Here is a 20845-nt window from a genome sequence, read left to right as displayed (position 1 = left end):
CCCCATCAATGATACCTCGATTATTTTCACAACTTTTCTCAACTCATTTCATCTAATCATTATAATTTTTCTAAATTCTCACACAAAATAAAATAAACAATTCAACTTTTTCAAATCTTAAAATAAAAATTATATTAAAAATATATATTCTAACAATATATATTTTATTTAACTTTTAATTTTAATCTCAACTCTTCCCATCTCATCTGCGAAAATAAATTATCTTAGATAGATAGCTCCATCCAAAGTGGCCAAGGGCCAAAAGCCCTAAAAGTGAGCCAGGCCAGAGGCCCAAACAAGAAACCTATATGATGTTTTTCACTTATCTAATCATGTTATCATGCCATATTAAATAAAAATGAAAGATAATGACTAAGATGTATTGATAAATAACATTTTTCAATATTATTGGGTGAGTTTTGAATTGTGTTTCTTTTTTAGTTTTTTGTGAAAACAGTGGAATCCATAAAAAAATGTGTATTTATTTTTTAATTGTACTCTTGAAATTAGTGGTATTAAGTTAGGAGAGAAAATAATGGGATCGAAAAAATATATATTTGTATAGAAAACACTCATAAAAAGGTTGTGATTATTGAGTTTTTTTTATATCCTATGAAAAATATTCTCTCACCATATGAAAAATTTACAAGTGTGGGATATGAGAATGAATAGTGACTGATGAGTTAAATTTTTATTTCTGAAGAGCCCGACATTTTAAAATGGCCAAACTAATAACCTTTATTATAGTTGAGATGGCTGTGAAAAGTTGGTTCTTCATGAAAAGGAAGATATTCGAAGGGATTACATTTACATGAGGTGGATCTTTTTTCTCTCCTCGTGGGATGATATTGGTAGTAGAGCCTAGATCCATCAAGTCCCTGGGCTGGGTTGCTAAAAGGTTCCTAGATTCTTTGACTTTATAGCCCACAGTCCAACCCACCGGGCAATTAGTTACCTAGATTGGTTTGTTCTACTGCTTTAATATCCTGTCAGAATTCAGAAATGTTTTAACAGAAAGATATTTTAAAAGTAAACTTATTGATTAAGTTTGTTTAATATGATATATTATATTGTTAAATTATTTTTATTTTTTATTATAAAAGAGCATTGCTACACAATCTTCACCACACTCCACACTCTACACTTTTTTAAATTTTTTAAATTTTTAATATTTTTTTAAAATTTTTTTTTGAGTTTATTCTTTTTAAATTATTTCAAATTTTTTATTCATTATTCATATAATAAATATTTAATAAAAGAAAAAAATAATAAAAATTAAAAATAATGTGGAGTGTGGAGTGTTAGGAGGTTGTAAAGATTTTTTGTTTTACTAATAGTATCGAATGTTCAATAATTGGCAGCTATGTGCTTTAGTCTACGTTTGAGTAGTGACGTGATCTCAAAGATCTGTAAATAATAATGAAAATTGATAAAAAAAAATAATTATTATAAAGCATTAAATAGTAATAAAAAATAGTAAAAAATATATAAAAAGTAATAATAAAATATTAAATTATAATAGAATAATCTGACTTCCATTGCCCAAACACAATCTTAGGGATACAAAACAATGTTTTGAATTTCGTATTGTACTGGTTGTTACGGTCGAAATATTTCGTTTTTGTGGTGTAGCAGGTACAAAAAAGGATATAGTTTTGTACCGGTCAAAATTTCGACCGTACCGGCCAATATTTTAACTTTTTCTTTTTTTTCTTCTTATTTTTTTTTATTTCTTTAAACTGTAAGTTTATTTTTTTATTCCTAAATTTAAATTAGATTATTTATAATTTATATATAATTTATTTATATATAAACTATTATTTTAAAATATAATTTATATATATATAATTTATTGATATATAAAATATTATAAAACAGTATTCAAAATGATATTGATATTGAAATATTTCTTCTCAAAGCCTTAACCGAAATAGTTACGATCGAAACAAAATGCTGCAATGCCTTTGCTTGATGTAATCTGAGGGACCGACGTGGCGGCCTGTTTTGTTCTGGTCCTCCTGCCCAATGCAAAGGAATGGCGTGGCTTAAAATATATATAAATATAAATATATATAATTATTATAAAACAATCAATAAAAAAAGTATAATTATTTAAATTTAGATTTAAATATAGTTATAAAAAAATTAGAGTTTATTAAAAAATTAGTATATGTGTTTTCACATTTTCACAGGTCAAAACATATTTTTTAAATTTTTTTAAAAATATGACACTTGTGTGTTAAGAAACTCGTAATTAAGCATCTCTGTTAATTTCATGATTAAAACATTAATAGCTTGGTTATCTGTTTGTTTTTAATTGATTGATGTGGATGTAATTGTTACCGCACATCAATTAATCATAGACTGATACGTGATTTGTCATTAATTTTCTAGACAACGTACCCTTTGTTTCTACCCTTCCTTCTTTTAAGAAAAACTAAAGCTCTAAATATAAAAAGAAAAACTATTTTTTCACCTTGGACCGCCAAGGAATGAGCTGATGACTCATGCATGTGTGAGCGTGAACTTTTAAAAAGTGGGTTCAAAACCTTGGTGGCACCATGTAAATCAATCCATTAACCACTAGTTGATTAATGATATGGGTGATTCATCCCATTTCACTAGGACCTCAATTAAGAGTGCTACATGCCCTATATGGGCGAGTCGCCACATATCCTAGACTCTGTTATTATTTTAATTTTTTTTAATTTTTATATAAAATATAATAAATAATTTAATTTTTTTAAATTTTAAAATAAAAATATTATTAAAAAATAATATTTTAATAATATTTTATTCAACTTTCAACTTTCATTTCAACTCTCAATCCAAACAGGGCCTAAAGATGGGGTGACTGTCCTCATTCACTTTTCGAGTCGGCGGATTGACGCCACCATCGTCTGATGAACCCAATTAACAATAATTTTTTCAAAAAAAATCAACACATTCGCTTATACATTAGAAAAATTGCACAACAAAGTTACAAATTGAACAGAACTTCACAGATCTTCATACTTAGGAATAGGCTGATGGGCCATGGCCGCGATCGTAACCTAAAACTAGCAGACTCACGATCGCAGTTGTGTGTTCTTAACTTATAGACACACGATTATAGCCTTAAAAACTCACGGCCAAGTCATAGTTTTACTATCGTAGATTGCGGCTTGGCTGTCAATTGTGACTTGTGACCTATAACAATGGAGAGAGAAGACAACTTAGAAGAGGAGGGACGAGAAGAAGATAAAACAGAGGATAAGAGAAAATAGAGGATGATAAATGATAACTAAAGGATGAAAAGAATGGGAGAAGAGAAATGAAGAGAAGACGGCACAGAATGAGAGGAACAAGATAAAAAAATTATATATATATAGGGAGAAATAATTTATTAGTAAAAAGAACTATTATTTATTAGTGTGATCCACTTTTTTACAAATGATTTCTATGAAATTTGTCTATTTGAATCTAGTATCTAACATTACTCATATATATATATATATACATAGTTTAATTTTTTGAATGAATGTGATATATATATATACATGGATTGGACGGACCAGTGGAATCCAAGCAAAGCCAAGGGCCAGCATCGCAGCCAAACTCTACATTTGTGCATGAGCAAGCACCCAACCTTGTTGGTTCGCACCACCTAAAGTAGGCGATGGGTGGACAGAGAGCACTAGTAGTGGCTTCAATAAATTTTGGCCAAAATTAAACTAAGAAATTTATTTTTACAAATTCAGCTAGTCATTTTTCAACAACACTAAATAATAGACTCAATAAATCTATCATTATTTTATTAAAATATTTATTTTGAATTTTTTATTTATTTTAATTTTAATTGTAATTTGAATATTTATTCATTATTAAAAAATAACACATTAATTTTTCTAATTATAAATATATTGTGGATTGTTAGAATATAGTCAAACCAAATTTTAGAAAATGCTGCATTCCCTAACATGTCTTTGTATGTGCGTCGCTTGTGACCAGCCCAAGAAGCTGGCCAAATTTAGCCAGTGAATTAATCTTTGGCTATAAATATTGTTCATTTGTTAAGTTTATTACAACTCATTAATTGTGCACCCTAGTTATTCTTTCGTTAAAATTTAATTTTATTGAATTCATTACTAATGGTACAAGAGAATACTAGAAAAAATAGATTGGTGGAGTAGCCAATTCAAATAACATGCAAGTTATCTATTCGATTTCATAAAAATTATAAGAGTGCATCAATCCGACGGGGATCCGGACAGTGCCTTTTTTGTTTTTTTGTTTTTTTTTGTAAATATTTTTAACACTTTTAAATATATATTTAAAAAAAATCATAATATTTTTAAAAAATACTTATTTAATTATTACGTAAAAATAAAAATATCGGTCGAATCCCCCATCTGGAAGAGGAGCATTTCTCAAATTAAAAACTGAGCTCTTGAATTATAAAAATATAAAATTCGGAGCATGATTACGCAATTAAGCTAAAAGATATGAAAAAAGTTATCAAAACACGGACTTGCCCGGCCATGAGATGAATGGTACACACCACTTTTTTCCTCAAATCTCTTTGCTTCACTTCAAACACGGTCTCCATTTTGTTGAAAAAATTCTACAAAGTAATTTTACATGTGACACATAATTTATCTACTTTTCTAATTATTTTTTATTTTTTTTATTTTTTTTTAAATTAAAGAAATCTTATACTTATCCTTCATATCACACATTTAATAAAAATAATTACGTATAATATTGGAAAAAAATAATAAATAAAATTTTTCATTGAAAATAAAACAATCACGTCGACTATCTTATCTAAATACACGCGCAAACGCTACATATATATTTATATACTAGCGGTAGTGTAACGTCCAAGGAACGTTTACCTAATTTTTTATTTTTATTTTTTTAACTTAGTGATTGAGGAAGTGTTTTTTAATGATGTTATAAATTTTTTATTTTTTTAAAAAATGTTTATGATGATTAAAAATATACATAAAAAAGAAAAGAAAAATAAAAAAGTGAAATACATATTCAGGACACATTTTCAGGCTAATTTTTCGAAAGCAGTAGCAGTTCCTTTTAGTTAATTAAGAATATTATCATATTTAAATTATGCTAAAATTTTAATTATTTATATATTTTTACTTTTTTAAAAATATTTAACAAAATTTCATCATTTATTTAATGATGAAAGATTAGTATTTTATAAATTAAATTTGATAGTTTATTTATGATATGATATTTATATGTTAATTATATATTTTAAATTAATTTAAATCAGTATTTAAATTTTCATCATTGGATCTAATTTGGAGAGTTATGATGAAATGTTAGATTTAAATCCCAAAAAGTTTTATTTTCCCCTCACTTGCAATATATGAATTGTAGAATTCAACCATACTACTCAATGACCCGGGAAGCACTAAAAGAATACATAGTCTTATATTTCTATATTGTTCTCACATTTTTTCATCACTAAAGTAAGTCTCTTTTATTTTGAAAAATTCAAAAATATTATAATGGTAGAAAATCATTTTATTTAAATGATTTTAATTAATTAAAAATATTATGAGATTTAAATTATATTAAAAATTCTAATTATTTATATGATTTTACTCTTTTAAAAATATTTAACAAAACTCTATCATTTATTTAATGATAAAATATTAATATTTTATAAATTAAAGTTGAATTTATATTGCAATTATCTATTTTAAGTTAGTTTATTTTTAATGTTTTAATCTTCATAGTTTATTTTTAATATTTTAATCTTCATTGTTGAATCAATGAGGATTAAAAATGAATGGTTGAGATTTAAAATCTCAAAACCCTAACTTTTTATTTGATTTTCCCTCTTCCCTCTCTCTCCTCCCTCCCTCCCTCCAGCCGCACTCCTCTCTCCCTCTCGATGTCTTCTCCTCGGCTCCGCCCAGTGCAACCGGCCGCCGCTACCGCGCCACCACCAAGCCCAGTGACCGGCAACCTTCCCCACGCCGATCTCATGCCCAACGACCTCTCTCTCTGCCCCCGCAACAGGCCGAAGCTCGTAGCTCTCTCTCTTCCTCTACACGCACGGGTTTCTCCCCGTACGGCCGCCGTTAGCCACCCCTACGGCACCGTACCACCACCAGCAACCTGCCGAGCTCGTCCCCACATACCTCTCTCTCTCTCTCCCGCCACAACAGGTCGAAGCCCATAGCCTTCTCTCTTCCTCTACATGCACGGGTTTCTCCCCGTATGTTGATTTGTGATTTGTGTGGAAATTTGTATGTTGATTTGGTGATTTGTGTGGTGATTTTTTTATTTTGTTGTATTTTTTTGGTGATTTTGTGGTGATTTGGTTTCTCCACGTGCGTTGATTTGTGATCTGTGTGAAACTTGTGTGTTGATTTGGTTATTTGTGCGGTGATTTTTTGATTTTGTGGTATTTGTATAGTGATTTGCCGTGAGTTTTTGTGATGATTTTACCGTAAGTTTTTGTGATGATTTTGCTGTGTTGATTTGGTGATTTGAGAGGTAATTTTTTGATTTTGTGCTATTTGTGTGGTGATTTGCTGTGAGTTTTTGTGGTGATTTTACCGTGAGTTTTTGTGGTGATTTTGCCGTGGGTTTCTATGAGGATAGAGAGGGAGGCGGAGGCAGAGAGGGACGTGAGGAGGAAGATAATTACTGTTTACGGTTACTGTTCATTACTGTAGATGTTATAGATGCTTTTAAGTATAGGCAATATATATATATATATATATATCTATATGTGAATTTAATTTATAACCATATTTAACCAAGGTAAATATATTGAGAAATCCTTTTATCATTTTTACACCACTTATTAATATATAATTTATAATTTTTATAATTCTATTTAAATACATAAATTTACATATTAATATGTACATATTTAAATAAAGAGAAAAAATGACACATCAAATATTAGTGTCTAATGTAAAAAATAAAAAGTAAATTTTTTCTAAAACGAATGTTTTGAGATTATATATATATATATGTATGGATGTTTTTATCTAGCCGTCTACACTATACACTACATCTGTTTAATTTATTTTTTAACTTATTTTTGTTAAACTAATTAAAATTTTCAATCATTATTTCTATACCACATATGCTAAGAAAAAAAGGATAAAAAATAAAAATAAATATATGATGTAGTGATGATGAGTAAGATTTTTTTTATATATATATAATATTTATTTATATATATATATATATATAATGTTAGGTTTTAATTTTGAGGCAATATGGATGTCATCACCTTTCAAATTCATTCAATATTTAATTTTACACCACATAATATTTACATGGTTTGATTAATAAAATTTAAAATTTATCTTAAAATTAAATTATATTACATAAATAAAATACTGCATAAACAATAAAAACTTTTAAATGGAATTATTTTTAAAATTATAAATAGCAGAAAGAAACATATTTAACGATAAATTTTATCAAAAATTGCCAACATAACACAGTTAATGCGCATTTTTGCATAACAATAGAATAAAATATATGAGCCTTTTTATTCATTATTCTTATATTATAATATATTTTATTAATTTTTATTTTTATCAAATTAAAATAATTATTCTACTCATAAGTCATGTATTACGTATTTAATAAAAAAAAACGAAAAAAAAAAGAAAAATCATGTAACATGTTAATGAATTACAAGAATAATGAATATAATTTTATAAAATAGAAAACTTTTCTAAAGTTTTTTAACTATTAAAAATAATAGATAAATTGTTGTGTTTGGATGTTAAAGTGAGTTGAGTTGAGATGATAAAATATTATTATAATATTATTTTTTAATATTATTATTATTTTAAAATTTAAAAAAATTAAATTATTTATTATATTTTATATTAGAATTTAAAAAAATTATAATGATGAATTAAAATGAGTTGAGATTAGTTTGAGATCCAAACAAACGAAGCCTATAATAATAAATACGAGAGTGAAAAAATGTCAGCCACAGACTCAATAATGATTATAATCTACAAGCTATTAGTAGTTGGTGCAATAATAATCAGCGTGATTTCATATCTTTCCAGGACGTCCTTTCGTATTGAATTCTGCATTGGAAGACTATCCGTCTCTGAACTCATAATCAGCGTGGCATGGGGATCTACAACTTTTTTATAATTTAATAATATTAATTAGTTTTTTAAATAATTTTATTTAAAATATTTTATTAAATTTGATACGCCCATTTTGATTGAGAGATAAAGTTAAAATAATTTATAAATAATAATGATATTATTAAATAAAATTAAATAAGATGAAATTATATATCTAAATAATCTATAATATGATAAGTTAAATTATAAATTTAATATTTTTAAAAATATATTTAAATTTTTTAAAAATTATATAAATTAAAAAATTTACTCTTTTATAACAACTTTGTATAATGGTGTTTTTTTTTCTATATATAAATGGTAATAATAAAGTTACTCTCACTTAGCTTTAGGGATGTTCATTAATTTTATTTATTATTTTTAAATATAATTTAAATACAAACATAAATATTTTTAAATAAATTATTATAATTTTTTTAAATTTTAAAATAAACAAATAAAAAATAATTTAACTTTTTTAAATTTTAAAATAAAAATTATATTAAAAAAATTATATTCTATTAATATTTTAATTTTATAATATTTATTCTTCAAGTTTTTTTCTCTTATCTCTCACACTCTAATAAATATTTAATTTAAATTATTTTATTATTATCTTATTATTATTTATAAAATTCTCATTTAATCTCATTCTCCAAATATTTTCAAAAAATATTGACATTAACTTAATCAAAAATCTAACTAAATATAAAATATAGTTTATTTCTTCCAAACATAAATGCGTTGGATTAGCCAAAAGATGAATTAGAAATTTTGAGTTACAGTAAAATACTTTTTTCCTTTGTATTTGGATTGCTGCGGTTCACCAACCGAATGTGTTTTTTATTTCGGTTTTAATCCAACAACCATCTTTCTATTTTTCGGATGCAGGTAAACAAGTACTTAGCTTAGCATATAGTGATGGAACGAGAGTCATTGAATCTGACAAATAATAGATTATGAGGCCACAGAAATATGATATGGGTAATTAGTTTAAGGAAAAAAATTAGTTAAAAAAATAATTTAAGTATCAAATTAAATTATTAATATACATATAGATAGTATAATTGTAAAATATGAAAAAAAAATATTATTATTAAAAAAATATTATATTATTATTTTGATGAATTCAATATTAATGCCAATGCTTAATCTATTCATAATTTATAGATAATTTTAAATACAATAATAACTTTCATTAAATTTAAAGCTTCAAATTAAAATAAAATTACTTTTTTACATAATTATAAACAAATTGTTATACGATAATAAGGCAGGTTTGGACGGTGAGATGAGAATTTTATGTTTTGTTTTAGTGTTTAAAATATCATGTTTTGGTATTATTATTGTATTGAGATTTGAAAAAATTGAATTAAAATTTAAAAAAGTTGAATTGTTTATTATATTTTATATGATGATTTGAAAAATGTATAACGATGAAATAAAATGAGATAAGAATTTTGTATCTCATCCCACCCCTAAACCTTTTCAAATAATTTTCTTGTTTTGCTTGGGGGCACGACTTGTCAGACCAAAATATATAACAAAAAATCTTTACAACCTCCTAACACTCCACACTCCACATTATTTTTAATTTTTATTATTTTTTTCTTTTATTAAATATTTATTATATGAATAATGAATAAAAAATTTGAAATAATTTAAAAAGAATAAACTCAAAAAAAAATTTTAAAAAAATATTAAAAATTTAAAAAATTAAAAAAAGTGTGGAGTGTGTAGTGTGGTGGAGGTTGTGTAACAATGCTCATTTAATTATTTTTACGTATATTTTTATATATATTTTTTTCATATAATTGAACAAAACAATCATATTATATTAAAAAAATAACAAAACCAACTATAGTTTACGAAGAATATGCAAAAATAAAAATTTTGTAACCAAAATCAGGCATGGAATGACAGACGTATACTGCCGGAGTGCCAAAGCTCAAAAGAGGAATGGTCAACTCCTCCACTGCACGAAACAAAGATCAATCTGATCAGGGCGTGCAGTAGCCCTTCTTGCATGAGTTTAGCCGAACGAGAAGCAAGAAATGGCAGAGCACAGGGAAAGATACAGACAAATGGGTAAGTTCTCAGTCTTCACAGGCGTCAGGCTCTCGGCTTTTCTGAAACACTGTCTGGTTTTATATGGATGAATGAAACCTTGAGAATAAAACCTTGCAGATTGCGATCTTCGGGTCCATGTCTCTTTTGTGCGTTAAATAATGAAGAAAAACAAAAGAAAAAACTGATAGGTAAATCGTACTTGTGGCGTTTTCTTGGGGATTTTGATAGCGACCTTGGAGATTCAAATGCATCAAACAGACATCTTCATTTATGAAATGTCCATTCCATCGTACAGTCCCTTTAAATGCCGATCCATTTTCTAAAAATAGGGCTGAAATGAAAGATTGGAAAATGTGTACCATAACTTTAGATAGAAAATATTTTAAGATGATAAACTAGTATGTTTTTCAAAAATATTTTATTTTATTTTATTATTATAATTTTTTCAAAAGAAATGTAACAAGAGGGTCATAAAATTAGATGTTAAGCATTGTAAAATTATATTGTAGTCAAATGAGCATAACCAAATCTTATATCAACAAGAAACAAAGTTAACAAACATGGCTCATATTAGATTTACTTCATCTCAAAATCTGCACAATGCATCATATTCATATCAGAATCTTGTTGATTACATTTACTTCCTGAAAATCTACAATTAATGAAACGTAAAAGTGGCGATTCTGTCTAATTCAAAGTATACAGAAATTCCAAGCAACCCCAGATAAAGAAAACTAAAATTTACAATGTACGATAATTTTCAACACAAAACAGAGCCAATAGTCCAAATTATTAGACTTGAATTTGAACCTCTCAAACTATCTAATAAAATTAAGATCTTCTTACAACTGAAGTAAAGAATTCTTTAAAACGAAGAAAACTATTTAATTGCTTTCGTGAGATTGGACTGCTCAGAACTCTTATCCTCTGGTCTTCATCTGGTTGCATCAGACTTTAATAATTAACATTATTATTGACAACTATATTCTAAGGGGACAACTTTTTGAGGGATATTATGTTTGAAGAAGTTAGTTTCTGAATATATATCATCAAGCAACAGAACCAAGCATCCATATCAAAATTACTCTAGAAAGAGTAGCAAACAATAGACTTGAAAAAAGAAACAAATACAAGGGCATCGTAACTCCAAACAAACCAACAAGTAAGAAACAAACGCAAAGGTATCATATCTATTTTCAAATAAACCAACCACAACTTACAGAAGATTTTCTTTACAAGAGTCAATTAGAAGATGAACAACTAACCAAACTTCTGCTTTACTAACTCAGTGAACTCTTCAACTAAACCAAATATGCATAATCCAGATCTTTAACATGAAACTTACGTGCATCAACAAGTAGATATTTGAGAAAATGTAGACATTGGAAAACCTTTTCAATTAGTTTTCGATCAGTTGTTCAACATTTTCAAGATAACGGAAAACAAAACAATAAAAGAAAAAAAAAAGCTTAATAAAAGAATAAATTCCACATCGTATGAGAGTATAAATCGAAACCCATGTAAAAAATCCATGTAAATCGAAACCTATGTAAATCAAATCTCAAATCGAAAATCAGTTTGTAAGAAATATCCAAATGGTGATTTTATTGTGAAAGATTTGGGGAGGAAATGTGCAAGTCTCTTGTGGGCTGGAAGACGATGGCGTGGACACTCAATGGAGAGAAGAGGGCGTGGATGATCGAAGAAGACCCAAATGTCTTTGTATTTCGCAGGTTTCGGTATGAAGAAAAAGAAAAATGAGGGAAATGAGATGAAGAAAGAGAAAGAACGAGGGACAAAAAAGAACACATGTGCAATAATAAAAAATTATTTTCAATGATGAACAGTACCTCGCCAGATATGGAGAGAAGCTAAGATATACTGTAGCAGATATGTTAAACTTCAAGAATTTAGTTAGGCCAATGCGGATGTTTTTTTCTCCTATTTACTTTCAATTTGGACTTACATTGGCAAATGGCTAGTCCATTACCAATGATCTTAGCCGCTACGATCGGTATTTGACGTATCAAAACAATAATCCACATGAAAAAAGAATATGTCTTGTATTAGTTAAAATTTCGAGTGTATCGAATTGTTTCGGCCGGTATTTTAGATTTCGGCCGACATGAACATTTTGGTCAGTACATTGACTGGCAGCTATTTGAAATCTTGGATAGATTTGTAATTAAATAGAATGTGAGGTATATTTTTTCATTTTGTTCTCGACATCATAAAGGAATTGAAGATCAATTATCATTTTAATACTATTTTGTTTTGTACTTTTATGAGTTTTCTCTCCAAATTACCTACAAGTACATACGTTATTAATATATTATTGACAATCAATGATGAAGACATATTTAGAAGGTTGGTGTTATGAAGAAGATCATCATTCTATTGCTCCGTTGAATTTGGGACCTTGGCATCACACTCCACGCATCACTATTATTGTGAGATCGACTATCACTATGTGCATGAACGTGTTGTTCTTGATCTTCTTCATATCCGGCATGTCCCGATATCTTTGCATCTTATTGATCTTTTTATCAAACCACTTTAGTGCCTGACTCTCTATACCAAACTTATTGATCTTTATACCAAACTTGGCCTCGTACCTTAGCACACACTGCCGAGACATAATAACAATACATCAACAACGAAAAATGACGGCTTGCCAAATGAAAACCCCTCTATCAAGGCAACTGCTACCACATCAATATCTGGAGCAGATCATCCCAATCTTACATGAACCAGCTAAATCTCATTTTTTGTCAACTTTGTATTTTTGTCATTACCTTGTATAACTAATCTCCATTGGTACAATACCTGATGTAATATATTTTATAAATAGCAATTGTAGACTCTCGGTATCAGTCACGATGACTGAAACATTTTATCAAACAGTTCAAGCACACATTGTCTTTAATACTATCCACAATTTAATTGTTTAAAAACCTTATTCAATTGTTATGAATTTATAAGCTTTCATAAAAAACCATGAAGGAAATCTAAAAGCATCTTAGCCTCTCATTTTTTTATTTTTTTGAGAAATGTTATAGTTGGAAAAATTTTTATAAAAATAAATTTATATAGTGATATAGTTTAATACTATGACTTGATTGTAAAGTCGAAAAGTAATTTTTATTTTTAATTTTTTGCATTGTGTCACTTTTTTTATATTTTTTGTTGAATTTTTTTATTTTATAATCTTATAATATATTTATTAAAAAAATAAAAAATAAAAATAATTTCGTATGTTGGGAAGCAGTGAGTAGAAATTTCATTTTTTTGTAATTAGAACAAGGTTTTGATTTTCATATTGTATTGGTTGGAACGGTTGAAATATTTCGTATCGGTTAGAATTTTAGACATTTCGACTCATACTGATTTATATTTTGGTATATATCGGTTGATATTTTGATATTTATTTATTTTTATTTTTTAATTTATAAATTTATTTTTTAATTTTTAATTCAGATTAAATTATTTATAATTTATATATATAAATTATTTCGAAATAGATATCGAAATATCTTATTTCATGAAATCCCCCGAAATAGTTAGGGTAAAGTATTCAAAACATGAATCAGAACTGCCTTGTGCCTGCTCCTCGCGTTTAGTACGATATCAGCCGAAACCAGGAAGAAAAAGGAACCCCAGTAAATAAGGAAAATAAAAATCAGATCTTTCACCCATCAGATCATAAAATGATGATTGCACTTTAGATCATATCGCCATCGTAATAGCTATTTGTAATAAGAAATTATTTTTGCCCTCGAAAGCGCGACGATCGAAACCCTAGAAGTAGCATATCTTTATATCTAAACCCTATTGTCGTAATGTTTTGATTTTTTGGGGGCGTTTTGGACTCTTGGAGCGGATGAATTGCACATGGAACTGAATCCATGAAAGTTTTTTCTCTCGGAAATATGTTGCGCCGCCAAAGCATACTTGGATTTGTCGGGCAGCATTTATGAGTATCTCAGTTTTTTCTCTTGGCTATAATGAGCATCTCTTTTTCCAACGTTCAACATTGCAGATATTTTTTGGCCCCGGAAATGTGAAAGACAAGTCTGCACAGGCCTTACCTTTCTTACCAGACCTGGTTGTCCCTCCCCCGACACCCCTCGCCGTCCGATTCACATGCGAAACGCCTTCTGCTGTGCCAGCTTCACGTCCTGATCGATCGTATTCACTTGGCGTTTTCTGCCTCATGATATAAGTTGGAGACGGTAAAGCCACCTACCAATCGCTCGAAGCTTAATAGATATATATTTATATATATATATATTGTTCGAGAATCCACCGCATATACATGGCCTCCCCTTTGTCTACTAGGAACCATAGCGGCATGAACCAACGGTTCAGTCTCTTGAACCCGAACGCCCAGTCCTTCTGGCCTGAACAGAAGGTAATATTCCCCACAATCATAGGCTTCTCCCACCCTCCACCGCTTCCGCTCCTGCCATCTCCATTTCAGTCGTGGCAACCGGTAGTTTCCAGATTCTACGACCTCTCAACTTATGGGTATCCTTTAGAATTAGCCGGCCCTTATGGATCGTACGGATCAGAACTCTACGATACTTGCTCACAGCCTCAACCTGTTTATGAGGTTTCAGATTCTGTTGGCTGTTTCGGGAACGATTGTGAGGTTGAAACGGTGGCGGAGAAGTTGAGGGGTCTCGCGTTGCATGAAACAGCTTTAGGTTGTGGGGCGAAGGTGGATAAAAGACCAAGGGGGCGGCTGCTTAGACCGAGGTTTTCACGTAGAAAGCCCACTGTGAGTCTCAGAGGGAAATTATGGATGCCCAAGAAGGGGCTAAAAAACTCCGACATGTGCGCGTCCGATGGTAACAGTGTTGGCGGTGTTGGTGTCTCGAGATCGGCAAGCAAGGACATGGACGACCAATTTAGGAGGGTTGCTTCGTATAAGAAGAGCGGTGGTTTTGGTCGCATTATTCCCTTCCCTGGCATGTTGGAAGAAGTCGTAAGCACTGACAGAACCACTGTCATGATCAAGAACATCCCCAACCAGTTTAAGTGGGCTCTCTATCCCTTTCTCTGATCTCTCTCTCGCATGCGGGACCATACGCATTTGTTACTTTGGCTAGTTTGCTGATTTTAACTAATTAATTTAGAGCCTGTAATTGTGGGTTCATCCTATAATTAAGCTCAGTTTAATTTGCGTCGCTCTCATTTATAATTATTTGTAAACTAGTCTTCCCTAAGTAAAAACTTTTACTTAGGCCTGAGTGGATATGAAGTGGTGAAATGGGGGGAAGTCATTATTTGGTGGGTTTTTCGGTAGTTCTTCTGTTCTTATTTCTATTGCCTATTGGATAATCGCGTCCTTGATAGCCATAGGGCTCATAGCTTTTGATGTCCGTTACTTTTTCATTCGTCTACGTACGTCCACCCCATTCACCATCTGTAATTTTTTATTTCTTTTTTTGGGGGTTGGGGGAAGGTGTTTATGAACATTTATTCAGAGATATAAGGGTTTTCCTGCTTTTGATCCTTTTGTCTATGTGTGTGTGCACGTACATGGTCATGAGCAGCCTTGTAGCTGCCTTTGTTCCTGGATATCATGCTATTCTTTTATGAGTTTTGTAAACATCCTCATGTCAGCTTGTATCAATGCGCAGAAGGGATGACCTGATTGCTATACTAGACAAGCATTGTGAGGATGAGAACATTAAATCAGAGTCGCGTACGTGCAAGTCCGCTTACGATTTTGTCTACTTGCCGATGGATTTCATGTATGTTGCTACGCTTTGAGCGATTAGTTCCATTTTGTCCATACAGTACTTACCTCTTATCTTCTTTCTTTGTTTCAATTTTGTTGAATGTGTTTTGTAGGAAATCTTGGTATCAGCGTAAGATTTCGAATTTGGGGTACGCTTTTGTGAATTTCACAAACGCTGTTGCTGCGTTCAAATTCTTCAACTCCTTCCACAAACACGTATGGATGGTAGCGGAGAACAGCAAAACTTGTGAAGTTACTCTTGCTGAGCTTCAGGTTTGTTATCCATGCATTCTCATCTCTGTCATCCACAACACAAACTTGGATATAAGCGCTTAATTACCTTGTGGTGGATGCAGGTATAAATTAATTCATGATCATGTGTTAATTGTATGTATGTTTATGCGCGCAGGGGAAAGAAGCCTTAATAAACAGTTTCAAGAACCGACTTTTCTGGTGTGACCGTCATTCGTTCCTGCCTGTGGTTTTACACCCTCCGAGGGACGGTTCAAACGACAGCGTGGCTACGACCGTTGGCGTGCTGGTAGCACGCGTTCCCCCGCGACGCCTCAGGAAGTGCTCCTAAAACAATGGAACGTCCACTTAGCTCCGCCGTTTAGTCTACTCTCTGTTCATAAGTTCTCTAGCAATCGGTACTGAATGCTAGCGCCTTGGTTAACTGCATGGGGGACTGATCTGTGTCGTTTATATATATATATATATATATATTGTTGATCAGGACCTTAATGGTGTATGTTTTATTTTTCGACTGTCTTTTTCATGGGGAGATGATCAGCTTCAGCTTCTGTGTTTTCATTCTCCCCCTGGGAGGAGTGGGGTTTGGTAATGCCCCAATCTTCTGGGGTGAATTGGAAACACGATTTAGGTCAATTGTCGACGATGTGGATGTAAATTGATTATGTATGTTTGTTTTAGGATGATCTCTCTATATATGGGGACCAACGTTGTATATTTAAAGTCAAATGTATGATGTTGAGCTTTGTTTCCAGATTTATGTATCGATTTCTAAATTACTGGTCGGTCGGTTCTAATTGTTATCTGCAGTAACAACATTTCTTGGACGAGGTTTATAGCGTGCGCTATTTTCAAAAGTAGTGTCCCAATCTCCAATCTTGGATATTTGAAACTGCATTACTCTTTCTTTATACATATTTGTTATTACCATCTGCCGAGAAACAAAAAAAGAAAGGAAAGAACCCAATAAAAGTGTCATTGCAATCTCCATGAACGTGCTCCCATGTCTTTGAAGGTAATTGCTATTTACTATTTGAAAAATACTTTGGCTACAAAGTGATTATACAGAAATAAATCTATAAATTGGTATGACCGACCGTAGTAGGTTAGATTGTAAAGTTATTTTTATTATAAAGTATATCTAACTAATTTTATAAAGTTATGTAAGTTTGGATTTATTTGGTATAATTTCTTTGTATCTGAAGTAGTTCTCTTTACTATTTATACTGCTTACTGTCAGATTATGGGTTTAAACTTTGATCTATGTGTTTGAACTAAATTGAAATTACTCTTTAATACTAGTTGGGTTAAAGTTGTGTATGTATAAGAACAAAGCATGTTAAACTTTGCTTTGTGTATGATAACAAAGCAGGTTCAGCAAAAGCTTCATGCATATATTGCTTACGGAAAAAGGAAAAAAAAAAATCCTTCTTGCTGCATGCTAGGTATTTGATGGTGATTCGGGGATGTTAATGTCGATATGGTACGCACAAGAACACGAGCTATTTGAGTTGATTGGTGTGTGAAGTGTGAACCTCGGCAACTTGATGGATAACATAAAATCCCCATTTATTTTTTTATTCATGACTCAGGCGCCATTAACCCTTTCGAGTTAGCACGTTTTATCTTAAGCAGAAAGAACATGAGAATCTAGAGGAGCGAATTGACTATAAGTTTGAAATCCTCAAAGCTAACAGCTCCATCTCCATCTACATCCATGGAAGCAACAATAGCTTGGCAATCCTCCAGAGACAACGTCCCTACGAGCTGCAGATTCGACATCACCCCGAATAGCTCCTCTCCTGTCAAGGCCTCGTTCCGATCATCATCGAAAGCTTGGAAAGACCTTTGAAGGAGATTTCCCCAAGAGTCAAGTTCCAAATTCTTCGTGTTCAGCTCCAAAAACTCCTCTATGCTTAGCAACCCATCCTTGTTAGTGTCTCCCTCCAGCATCATTTCGCTTATCTCTTGTTCACTCGGATTGTACCCAAGTGATCCCATGATGCCACCGAGCTCAATAGCCGTTATTGACCCATCATTGTCCGCGTCAAAAGCTCTGAATGCTTCCACAAGACTTAAGACATGGCTGAGTGTCTCTGTTTCAACACACGAAGGGCGGGATTGAGCCATGGATTGGAAGAGCTTTAGAGATGGTGCAGCTAGAGCTTGTGTCTTTATATTCAAGCTCATATCTTGCTATAAATAGGGCGTGCTAAAGGTGCATTGATACCATTATTTCTCCTTTGGTCCGCATAAAGTAGAAAAAAGTAAAGGTTCTTATGCTCATAAGTTATTCGTTGTTATCATCAATTTGTCGGGAATAATATTATTCTGATTGCAACAGTTGATGTTAACTGCCTTTAAATTCCGGGCTTGGATGATCTACTTGTTGCATGCATAATTGGCTCAAGTGGTAAATGTCTTGGGCTTGGATATGCTTAGATTATTGGATATGCTTAGATCTATGGATCTAAGGTTCATATCTCTTAGGTGCAAATAATCTTTTAAGATTATTGAATTGAGAGATTTTTTTCTTAAATTATTCGAGCAGCACTTACAGAAAACTTTTTACCGATAGCCTATATACCTCCTAGATTAATTGGATCACTGATCGTGTCCCTTGTACACCAAGTGCCAATCAAAAAAAAAAAAAATTGAGCGCGCGAGAACATAACGTTGGAAACCTTCAAAATTGACGAAAGATCAAATGCATAGCAACTTGGCTCATGAGCATTTGCTGGTGGTCTGAATTATGAAAAAAAAGTGGATCATAAAAATATAGGAGCAGGCCGAGAATTAATTTCATTTTCCATTTATCATGAATTAGTTTTCATTTACTTCGATAGGAAATTTCTTAAAGTCTTAAACGAGGAATATATTTTACAATCAAATAAGTAAAAATAGCAATTAATAAATTGTTCAACTTCAATTTATTTGAAGCATCTGATCGTATGGTCTGAATCCTGGAGATGGAAATATATTACAGGCATATTTATAAAGTTTGTCAAAATAGTTTTTTTTTTTAAAGGGGGTCTTAATTTTTTTTTTAAGAAAAGCTTGCATAATTTAAATACCTTAAACTGACTTAGAGCACTGGTATTGACTTAGTTTAAATGCTAGTACATCTTCAAAATTTAAAGAAATATGACTTGAATGATCTGCATTAGAATAGTCAAACAATATGGACTTGAACTATGAGTTACAATATTTGGGAGTATTTTTTCATTTTTGAAAATGCATTATTCATCTTCAAAAGTAATATTTTATTCTAAAAATTAGACCCAACTACTTTGATATTTTATTCTAAAAATAGATCCAACTAATAGTTAAAAAATAGGTTGAGGAAAAATAATAATTGAAAAATTATTAATTATCATATGTTTATTGTAGTTACAAAATATATAAAAAAAATTATTAAAAATAATATTATATTATTATTTTGATTAATCTAATATGGAGTTATAAATTGAAGGGTGTTGAATTTATTAAAAACCTATACTTTTAACTAAATTTTTAAGTTGACTTTGATAAAATCAATGATTAAAACATATACTTTTAATTAAAATTTTAAGTTGACTTTGATAAAATCAATGATAATGCTTTTAAAATTCACCAATGTTGCTGTCATAGTCGCCATGTACGTCTAAGGACAAATTTTCTAGTCAAGTTGGGCAGGAAGAAATTTTTCAAACTGAACTAAAAAATTGAGACGTGTTCTTTGAATATATGACAAGTATGTACTTTTTTAACGAAGAGATAAGAAAATGTAAGTTACGCATTAATAAAAAAAAAAAAGAAGAAGTGTTATATATATATATATATATATAAAGATTATCAGAAATGTTTTGAATCCTGAATTCGGGATCTAAATAGTATCCAAAATGAGTTTTTTTTATTTTTTTTATTTAGTGATTAAGAAAATATTTTTTAATGATGTTGTGAATTTTTTATTTTTTTAAAAAAATATTTATGATGATTAAAAAAATACATGAAAAAATAAAAAAAAAGTAAAATACACTATTCGGTGAACTCATTTGGACTACTTTTTTAGTGGCTGTAGCAGGACTCAAAGATTATATAAAAGTAAATTTACAAATTGACGTAACTTAATGTGATCTATTTTATAATATAAATAATTTTATAATATAATGTACCACATTAAATTATATTAATTTATAAATTTATTTTTATATAATTTCTTTACAACTAAAATATGTTTAAAAAAAAAAAAAGTGTTTTGTACATGCTTAATGGACACTTAATCTATTTATAAATCGTTCACACGAATCGTCCGAATTTGAAGGAAAAAGTCTTGGTGAAGGATTTGGCATCGGCATATGAATGTTCATGGTTTGTTGGAGCGGGTGCTACTCTACCTGTTGTTTTTACAACTTTTTTATTTATTTATTTTTATTTTTTTAATATTTTTAAATATTTTAACAAAATAAAAAATATTTTGGGTCAATTTATAGAGGCATGGTTGGGCATATTGTCTGCAAATATATGGCGTGTACGTATCCCAAAATTATAGTCAACGACTCAACAATAATTAATTGTAGAAACTGTAGGGCTTTCAATTAGATGCAGTTGTTGTTGGAGGACCAACTGGACTCTGCCATAACTGGTGGATTTTTCTTTTCCTGATCTCCTA

At 30.2% G+C, this 20845-nt stretch overlaps 2 protein-coding genes across 2 annotated transcripts; one reads left to right on the top strand and one right to left on the bottom strand.

Moving 5' to 3' along the window:
• The first annotated feature begins 14511 nt into the window (after nucleotides 1-14511).
• LOC109012521 lies at nucleotides 14512-16623 on the top strand. The gene is made up of 4 exons (XM_018994223.2): nucleotides 14512-15236; nucleotides 15842-15955; nucleotides 16056-16215; nucleotides 16352-16623. The coding sequence occupies exons 1-4, from the start codon at nucleotides 14512-14514 to the stop codon at nucleotides 16523-16525; spliced, it is 1173 nt and encodes a 390-aa protein (XP_018849768.2). The 3' UTR covers nucleotides 16526-16623.
• Nucleotides 16624-17738: 1115 nt separating this feature from the next.
• Nucleotides 17739-18373, bottom strand: LOC109012438 (probable calcium-binding protein CML29). Its single transcript, XM_018994069.2, has one exon. It carries the CDS (start codon nucleotides 18322-18324, stop codon nucleotides 17845-17847), a length of 480 nt encoding a protein of 159 aa, XP_018849614.2. The 5' UTR covers nucleotides 18325-18373; the 3' UTR covers nucleotides 17739-17844.
• Between the last annotated feature and the right edge of the window lie 2472 nt (nucleotides 18374-20845).

This window comes from Juglans regia, chromosome 16 (assembly GCF_001411555.2).
Source record: "Juglans regia cultivar Chandler chromosome 16, Walnut 2.0, whole genome shotgun sequence".
Lineage (NCBI taxonomy): Eukaryota > Viridiplantae > Streptophyta > Magnoliopsida > Fagales > Juglandaceae > Juglans > Juglans regia.
Note: the sequence above shows the minus strand (reverse complement) of the source record. Positions and strands in the feature narration are given on the sequence as shown.

What these genes read in the sequence shown, in the direction of transcription:
- LOC109012521 (XM_018994223.2), top strand. Translation starts at nt 14,512, where the DNA reads ATGGCCTCCCCTTTGTCTACTAGGAACCATAGCGGCATGAACCAACGG. An exon ending in AACATCCCCAACCAGTTTAA is followed by an intron (nt 15,237 to 15,841) that starts GTGGGCTCTCTA and finishes ATCAATGCGCAG; the next exon opens with AAGGGATGACCTGATTGCTA. An exon ending in TTACTCTTGCTGAGCTTCAG is followed by an intron (nt 16,216 to 16,351) that starts GTTTGTTATCCA and finishes TTATGCGCGCAG; the next exon opens with GGGAAAGAAGCCTTAATAAA.
- LOC109012438 (XM_018994069.2), bottom strand. Translation starts at nt 18,324, where the DNA reads ATGGCTCAATCCCGCCCTTCGTGTGTTGAAACAGAGACACTCAGCCAT.